This window comes from Oryza sativa, chromosome 8 (genome assembly GCF_034140825.1).
Source record: "Oryza sativa Japonica Group chromosome 8, ASM3414082v1".
Lineage (NCBI taxonomy): Eukaryota > Viridiplantae > Streptophyta > Magnoliopsida > Poales > Poaceae > Oryza > Oryza sativa.
Window position 1 is genome coordinate 21936313 of NC_089042.1, and position 9480 is coordinate 21945792.

The 9480-nt window shown below is 43.6% G+C and overlaps 1 protein-coding gene across 1 annotated transcript; it reads left to right on the top strand.

Annotated features, from left to right (window-relative positions):
* The first annotated feature begins 7454 nt into the window (after positions 1 to 7454).
* Positions 7455 to 8558, top strand: LOC4345709 (protein GLUTAMINE DUMPER 2). Its single transcript, XM_015793299.3, has one exon. The coding sequence runs from the start codon at positions 7613 to 7615 to the stop codon at positions 8153 to 8155; it is 543 nt and encodes a 180-aa protein (XP_015648785.1). The 5' UTR covers positions 7455 to 7612; the 3' UTR covers positions 8156 to 8558.
* Positions 8559 to 9480: the final 922 nt, after the last annotated feature.

Below are 9480 nucleotides of genomic sequence, written 5' to 3' on the forward strand. Positions count from 1 at the left end.
TTCCTCCAGTAGAAAATGCACTTTCCGACGGCACGGTTGATGCTGGAATAGCCAATATATCACATGCCATCTGAGCAAGTATAGGATACTTGGGGGAGAACATCTTCCAATATTGCAAAATGTCAAAATCAGCACTAATAGAGACCACTTCTTCTTCAAGACACCTGTCAAGCTCATTTGCTCTTTTTCTTTTTTGTGCATCAACATGTTGTCCCCAATTAGACCAACGACTACTTCCATCAGAACAAGGGTTATTTCCATCAGCAGTCAAGTCCACGATATTACTTTCTTGCAAGCTACCCATCTTTGAGGAATATTCAGCAAAAAGCTCTCGAATTGTACTGTTTATTTTCTGAAGGTATTCACTAGCTTCTGTTATCTCAAATCCTTGCTTCAAGCGATACTCAAGAAAGGTCAACTTAAATCTAGCATCAAGTATCACAGGGATGCAGATTTGCAAGAATGATAGCTTCCAATACTTCTCAAACTTCTGTATCATTTCATAAGCCATGGATACAATGTTAGGGTGTGAGTTCAAGATCTTAGTGTCTAACAATTTCTTGACCTCCCATATTTCATGAAACCAAAGATTGGATGTTGGATATTTGGAGCCTGAAACTGTTAGTGTGGCCTTATGAAATACTATTAACATGCTGCAAAGTTTTCTGGCCATACCCCACTCATTATCTGATGGTAAATGTTTATAGTTAGGTTCCTCTCGGGCTAGAGCTTTGAAAGCTCTCTTATAAGGCAAAGCTGAAGTTAACATGTCATATGTTGCGTTCCACCGATGGGGCACATCAAGAAAGGGCCACTTCATTTTAGGTAGTCCTACTTGCTGATCATTTCCTTGAAACGTTGCTTACGAGCTTGCAAGGCACCAACATACCTTACACTCTCCCTGATTTTGTGAGTTGCACCACTTATCGCACTAAGCCCATCTTGAACAATAAGGTTGAGGATGTGCACAGCACAACGAGAATGAAATAAATCGCCATTGGACGGTAGCAATTTCCTTTCAACAAGATTTTCTTTCAAAGAACTCATAAAACTATCATTCATAGAGGCATTGTCTAATGCAATTGAAAATAGCTTATGTTCAATATTCCAATCTTGAAGAGCCTTCACCATTGCACTTAACATGTTTTTGCCATCATGTGGTGTCTCAACAAGAGCAAACCTAATTATCCTTTTCTTCAATTTTCATTTATCATCTATGAAGTAACACGTGATGCATAAATAACCCAATTTTTGCTTTGATGTCCACATGTCAGCAGTGACAGAAAGCCTAGAATTCGAGCCACTCAAAACCACTTGTAAGTCTACCTTCTGATTTTGATACTCACTAATGCAATCAGCCTTTATGGTATTCCTTGAAATATGGTTGAAACATGGATTTAAACTAGCCACAAAAGTTCTAAACTTAGAGTATTCCACAAAGCTAAAGGGTAGCTCGTGAGCAACTATTAACTCCAAAAGCTTTCTCCGAGACACATGCTGATCAAATGTCCAATTTGTGAGGGCATCGGCACATGATGTATCAGATGATACACCCATCAGTTGAGAATACATTTGATCCATTCTAGCTTTGCCCTTACATTTTAGTAAATGTCTATGACAACTACTAGTCCCTACATCTCGTGTAGCCTTTAACATTTTGCCACAATGAACACATTGAGCTCCTGTAAGCACCTCTCCTTCATATATCGGATCAAAGTCTTTCCAAACAGTTGACCTTAATTTGCGTTTTGATTTGCTTCTAGATGAACCTAATTATTTAAATCAATCATATATTATGATTTATGAAAATATCAAACATAATATTCAATGTACAGTAAATGCATCAATTGCCTAAATAAATAGTAGTAAAATTGAAAATCTATTTTTTTCTGACAATTGAAGGTTTTATTGGAAAAAAAATACTTACGATGTTGAAGTGTAGTTGCTTCCTCAGGGGAAGAAGATGGTGACCTCTCGTGTGTTGGAGGTGGGGACAATGCACGTGGTATTGGGGACCTTAGCATGGGTGACATCATAATACGAATCCCCGGAGACCTCACCATTGTTACCATAGTTGGTTTTGACCGCTTTGTTGTTGAATGCTTTAGTTGTTTCGATGCTGGGGCATTACGCTTTGCTTTGGCCCTCGAGGTATTTGAAGCCAGTACCCCTCCCTCTCGAGTCACCTACAGCAGTAAAAAGGAAAAATGAAAAGGTAAACATGGGTTGGCAACCTGAAACTGTCTTCTGAAATTGTCCTTAGTCGGCGCAATGCTACACTTTGTTTGATTCTTAAACTGTCTTCTGACATAAAAGGAATTTGATAGCCAAGCAACTGCATTATATAATTGACATAGCTTAAAATCTAGGGGGCTCTGAAACTCATGAACAAAACAGATAATGATTTTAGTGCTGAAACTTAGCTATCCAAGGCTAATCTTGTGTGTTTAGGCTAAACTTAGCTTAAAATCTAAGGCATCGACTGACCATTGGAGCTAACCATAAGGCTTGTCAGAATTGGGGACTTACTGTAAGCAAATTATTTTTTTAACTTGTTTTCATGTGTGTTGTTAGATGTAAATTGTTGTTTAATCACTAACTTTAGAGAAAAAAGAAGCAGTGTGTATATATAGTAATGAGTTTATACATAATAATGCTGAACATAAATAGAACAGCAAATAGAACAGTCTGTTCATATAACTCAAAACAAAGTCAGAAAGGTATAAGATTAATGTACAAGATTCAATGATGTTTCTCAAACAGGCATATCACATATTTACATCCCAGGTGACCATCAAGCATGTTATGTAAAGGCAAGCCATCAAAACTGCACATTGTTATGTCACGAAAGCAACTAATCACAGACAAGCAAGAACTAGATAATCTTCCTTTTTTTAGGTGAAGTGACGCGTACATCCTTACAAAATTAAATATGGTTTGAATCTGAAAATTACATCCTTGCTACTGGATTCAACCTACTCAGATTCACTACATCTGCATCTCCTTTTCACTGCATCCACATCAAGGGAAAGAATTCAAGAACTCACCTGTGTAGATGTCGACGGGATTGAAGCAGAAGCTAGTATAGCACCACCCACAGAAATTGACAGAACGGGCGGAGTGGGTGCGACGAGCAATGATGAATGCGCCACCATGACCGACGATGACCACGAAGGTCCCTTGAAGGGCTCATTGGAAGCGGCAGTGCTGGTGGAGGTATGTGAGATCACTGGGAACGGCGGCGGAGGTGGCGGCGAAGGCGGCGGCGGAGGCGGCGGCGGAGGAGGCGGTGGAGGAGGCGGCATCGAATCCATGGCGGTAGCAGCTAGGGTTCAAGCCGCAACAACGACGAACTTGTTCCAATCCTCTTTCACTCCTCGTTCAGCCTCTTTCTGATGCTCCTCGATGTGGGCTGTGGCGGCGCCGCTGGACGTGGTGGGCTTGCCGCATTAGCCCAATTACTCCTAAGTGGTTTGGCCTAAGTGGGTAAGTGGGTAAGTGGGTAAGTGGTGTGAGCCTACCCAGCGGCTTCATCAGCCCACGCACGCCACTACCAGCCTGAACTGCGCCTGAACTTTTTTCCTTTGCACTGACACAAATCTCGATGAATATCGTACAGGCAACAATTCGACTGTTTTTTCTTAGAAAATCTGGCGACACATTTATAGCAAATCCGTTACTTTTTGCAAGCTGCACTCCGGCGAGAGGGAACAGGGTAAACCAATCCGAAGGAAACATGCCCAAATCTTGCCATGCACAGGTGCGGTGCGGGCGACATATGCCGTGCCACATATGCCGACGGCACGAGAACAGATCTAGTGCTCGATCGGCCAGCCACCACACCGCATGCAGCGCGCGCGCGCGCTCCGTACGTACTGACGGTCTGACGTGCGCGCGTACAGTACTACATGAGTGGCTGAGTGCAGCGCGTACGCTATCCTCTCGCACCCAGCCAGTCAGCCAGCCAGAGTACGCGCGCGCGCGGTTGATAGCCGGCACGGCGTCGAGTCGGATGGACGTAGCGTGCGTCGTGGATGAGGTGTGATTCCTTGCGGCTGCACGCGCCCGGGGGCATAGACGCGTAGTGGCGGCCGCGCGCGCGTACGCCGCTAGCTAGGGGAGTTGATGGCTCCGGCGACCGGCTAGCGCGTAGTACGTGCATGGTTCTCCATCATCGCGCGCGACGACGGCCGGGGTCAAATCCGTCGCGTCAGGCAGATTCTTTGCCGCACCTCCTCGGCACTATGGCAGGCAGATGATCGGATCAGGTGGTGGTGCACTGATGTGCCTAGGGGGATTGGTTTGATATGTTATAGGTCGACCTGCAGGTGCATTCTGGCTCATCTCATCCGGTAGCAGGGACGGATCCAGGAACAAGAAATTAGGGGGGCTCAATTACGCAGTTTTTTCAACCACCAGCCATTTAGGTGTTGGGATATCGCGTAAACCAGGAACCATGCAAGTATTAGATCATAGATCGTTACCACTCGACGTGTTGCGCAGCGGAAGAAGACGCTGAGAAGTTGAAGGAACTCTCGCGAAGTAGCGCGCGTCGATGTAGATGAAGTAGTCGATCGCACCGGCTCGACCTTCTCATCCTCGTGCGTTCTCCTCGCCGTACTCCCACGCCGATCAGCACCGCAAACCAGCGGCGCCTCTACCGGTATCCACACGTACAGGGACGGAACGCCACGCGCAGATGTGCTAGCACCCGCACGCGGCTAGGGTTTTGCTCGGGGAGAGAAGTGACGGCTAGGGTTTCTCACGTGATGTAATCCCTCCGCCGGTCACACCCTCACGAATATATAGGATCCATCACTCGGGCCTCCAAGGCCCGTAGGACTCCTATTCGGATCCCTATCCGAATTAAGCTTATATTGGATCTCCATCCAATCCCCTTATTCCGGCCCATTAAGTGTGCGACCCTGTAGGTTCATATATACTCGGCTGTAACCCGAAAACTCGTTTTCGGTCCACGCGTCAATAGCGGCCCCTAGCAGAACGTATTGACCCACCGGGCATACATAAAGATCATATCGGCTGAACCTCTAGTGTATACTTGTATGAACCCCTTTGCCTCACGATATCAATTAAGCTCAAGGCTAGATATGTGCCATCCTCTAATAGCTCAATCTTTCACTCGAACCTGTTGATAGATTATATAACTTGTGATTGACTCCTCAATCACCTTTGGCATGGCCATGCACTTCCATAATCTATAACATCGAGGGGCCCAGAGATATCTCTCCATACGAGGGGCAAATCCTATCTTGATTATTTATATCCCACTACATGTTTCATAGCATACCCGAAAACTACTTTATAACTACCCAATTACGGAGTAGCGTTTAGCAGTCCCTAAGTAAGCTACTACACATGTTGGGAACCATGATAATCTCAGGTCTAAGAATTCAACACCAACACTAAATGAGATCACTAATGACACAACACATATGGCTCTTGCAGTGTCTCATGTTGGGTCTATCCAACAATATGTTCACTAACATGTGTCCACATTATTAATTTGGTATCTCTATACCATGATCCATGAGACATGATCATCAATTAATACATGTGCTGATCATTTAAACATATTTGTTCCACATATGATATTTGATCAGGGATCCTTTAGAAATAGCAACACATAACATAAAGAGTCTCATGAAAGAATCACATATTCATTAACCAATAATGAGTTTATCTATTTTAAGGAACAAAGTTGGATAAATATGTAAACATAGTATGTGATACAATCATCTCTATGATTGCCTCTAGGGCATATCACTAACATTAGGGACCTTTGGTTTATCATTCATGGTGAAAAAATTGAAGGGGGTATCCCCTGTACCCACGTTGGATCCACCCCTGTCCGGTAGTGTAGCCAGGGCTAGCATTGATATTTTGTACTCCCTCCGTCCATATATAGTATCTAAGGACCAGATTTGATATATCATAAGAGTACAAATCTAGAAATGCATATGTCTAGATTTGTAGTTTTAGGATATGTTAAATCCGATACTAGGTTGTTATATGTTGGGATGAAGAGAGTAGACAATTTTAGGAGTGTACATATATGCAGCAAAGCTAGCTCGCGCGTGTACATTGGTGGCGAGCGATTTCCAGGAGCAGTTAGCCTAACTAACTAAATTAGTTTTAGATAACAACGGTAATTTAGGTAGGATTATCCTTTTTCTTGAGAATTTTTTTCTAACAGATTGAAAACTTTCAAGTCAGATTTGAAAACATTTGACTTCAGATTTAAACTTTAAAGTCAAATTTTGAAAATTTTTAACTCAAAATTAAAATTTGTAATACAATTTTGAAAACTTACTCGAGATTGGAAAACTTTCAACTCGAGATTTGAAAACTTCTAAGCCTAGATTGAAAACTTTCAACTCAAAGATCTGAAATCACGTGTGCTGAAGATTAAAAAGAATCAGAAAAAAGCGCAAAAAGGAAAATCGCGAAAAAAAACTGGCGCATGGGAGGGGTGCGAGCTAGCGCGCATGCGCCAATAAGCCATCCCCACATATATGTGCGTATTTGGTGCGTGTACATGTTTGTGGCCATATTGGAGATTGTTTATGCCTCCGATAGTATCATATATAGGATGTATATCTATTCAAATGTACTCCCCTATCCATAAATGTAACTACTTTTACCGTTCAAAATTTGTCAATAAATATAAACATTTATGGAGTACTACTTTTCTAATCTAACCAACCACCCCTTTAGCAGTGATATATAACTTCCACTAATTTAATCACATTACCAAATTTTTAGAAATGTTTATATTTAATTATGTATGAACGGAGAAAGTATATATTTTTGGAAAAGTATGATACATTTTGATGCTACAACTTGATGCCCATGCTTTTCTTCCATGTTAAATTAAGCAGACCTTGTGCTTGCAAAGCTCAAAACTATGTGCTCAAGCTAAAAACCGATAACACCAAGTTTCTATTATTTTAGGGTGGTGCTCTATGCTTTTCTCAGTGGGATATATAACTCGTTGCCATGCACACTATACCCTTACCTTGCAGCGACTCAACAACGCTAATCGGCACCATTCTTGTGGATAAGCGCATTCCCCCATGATCCAATAGTACTCTAATGCTACAATATTCCCATAACATTTGAGAAAAGAAATTAAAAGGAGACAAAAAGTGTGCCAAAAGGATTGCACATAGAGCGCACAATAGGTTTCTTTAATTTTACAATTGCATCGGCACCCCCTTGCACCAAACAACACCAACAAAATGGCCTGAAGTGCAAAATAATGAACCTTTATGAGCCCCTTGCTGCAATTTTCCAGCACTAAAACCGTATACAGTACGCTCAAAGTGACCTCACAATTATAATTATTTAATTCACAAATCCATACAAGCAGTGACAAAATTTTTCCCTCCTTTTTTTTTCTCCCTCTCACCTTTCCCCTTCTTATAAATAACCCCTCCACCCGGTTGCACTGCGCTCTCACACCATTGCAGCAAAGCAAAAGCCTCTCAAGAAAACAGCACAAAGAACCAGCTGATCAGCTCTCCTACCCGAGAGGAGATCGATCGATCGATCGAAGCATCCATCCATTTCCATCCAAGAACAAGCAGAGGCAATGAGGCCAGGAGCAGGGTTCAACGCGACGGCGGTGGCGGCGGCGAAGGCGGCCGTGGTGGCCCCCGTGGCCGCCGGCGGCGCGGCGGCGCATTCCGCGTGGCACTCCCCGGTGCCGTACCTCTTCGGCGGCCTCGCCGCCATGCTCGGGCTCATCGCGTTCGCGCTCCTCATCCTCGCCTGCTCGTACTGGAAGCTCTCCGGCTACCTGGAGGGTGGCGCCGGCGGCCGTGGCGGCAACGACGACGGCGGCGCCCCCGCCGACGGCGCGAAGCCGGCAGCGTCGGAGCTGCCGCCGCCGATATGGGAGGAGAAGATACTGGTGATCATGGCCGGCGACGTGAAGCCGACTTACCTGGCCACGCCCATGTCGAGCAGGGCCTCCTCCTTCGGCGACCGGAGCAGCAGCAACGGCGATCAGGCCGACGACGAGAAGAAGAAGGTGCAGGAGGTCGCCATGGGTAGCCTCGTCAAGGATGGTGAGAATGGTGAGCACAGTGAGAGCCAGAGAGACAGAGATGAGCACCACATCCCTGAGGTGTGATGTGTTTTGTTTCCATTTCTTTTTCTTATGTAGTTTTTAGGTCTATTTTGATGCCTCGTTGAGATGATCTCATGATCGTCAGAGATTCAGAGTTGCTTGTGATTGTTGTGGAACACAGAACGCACAGCAATTTTGTTTTGGTTCCCTCGAGAAAAGCTGGAGTTCTTTGTTGCCGCCAAATAGAACAGAGCAGAATTGGATAACCACACCTCCTCATCAAGGTCCAATTTTGTGGGGGTTATCTGTAATTCTTGCAATGACAAACGATCATAAATGATAACCGTTGCCATGAGAAAAACAGCAACCAAGATCATAGTTTTGTAGAGAATTAATACATTTGTAACTTTTTGCCACGATGACAAGGGCAGCTTTTGCTAATTAAGCCTTTTGTTTCTTGAGAAAAGTTGGGTTCTTCTATTTCCTTTCTGTTTGTTTTTGCTCCCAGCGAATGGAAATGGGAATATTATTGTTGCTAAAAAATATGAGAATATTTTTGCCTCTTCTTCGTCGTCTTCTCTTTTCTGTAGTGGCCATTTGGACAAGTGGGCTATATGCATGTGTGTGTGTGTGGAGGAATCAGGTAGGGCACACACTCTGCATGTGTATGAGTAAATCGAGGGCAAAGTGGATGAGAATTATTTGCTTGAGCCTTTCAGGTAGGAGACGCGGTGCGTCGATGGGCATAGTCCTCATGATTGCGAATATATATGATCAGCAGCAACCATCTACAGGATAAATATTCTTTCTTGGAGAGGACCTGAGTTGGTGTTTCCTGGTGGCTCTGTTGTTTTCAGAATATCCAGTCAGCCGAAATTTGGCAGACAGAGTATAATGAACAGATTCTTGAAGAAGATGTGAGATTTATACCATGATGCATTGATGCTGATATATATCACCACAGTTTATGATCTACTCAACCAAAAAAAAATCTAAGATGGTAAATTTGTCTAGGAAAAGAACACAAGCCTGATTTTTTTCAGTAACAATTATTAGTAGTAAATTTCCTAAAATTTCTCCAGCTGGTTTGTGTTAAGATCATCAAACAGTGCAATGCTCACACTCTACTTTCAGTTGCTAGTTCATCTACATATCTCTCTTGCTCATTTTATATTCCATCTTTATTTCAGCTATATCCCTTAGGATTAGGAATGAGTTGCTATATCCCCTTAGAGCAAGGTCAATAGTGCAGCCCACTACTAGCTCCAAATCATCTATAGCCAATTCATACAATAGTTGCTTACTATACTATTAATATTTGGTCCCACCTGTCATACACACATTACATCTTGGAGCCCGTGCTGCAGCTGGCTACAGATCTGTAGCCC

Bases quoted from the DNA above. Each gene is read 5' to 3' on its own strand.
- LOC4345709 (XM_015793299.3), top strand. From the start codon at position 7,613: ATGAGGCCAGGAGCAGGGTTCAACGCGACGGCGGTGGCGGCGGCGAAG.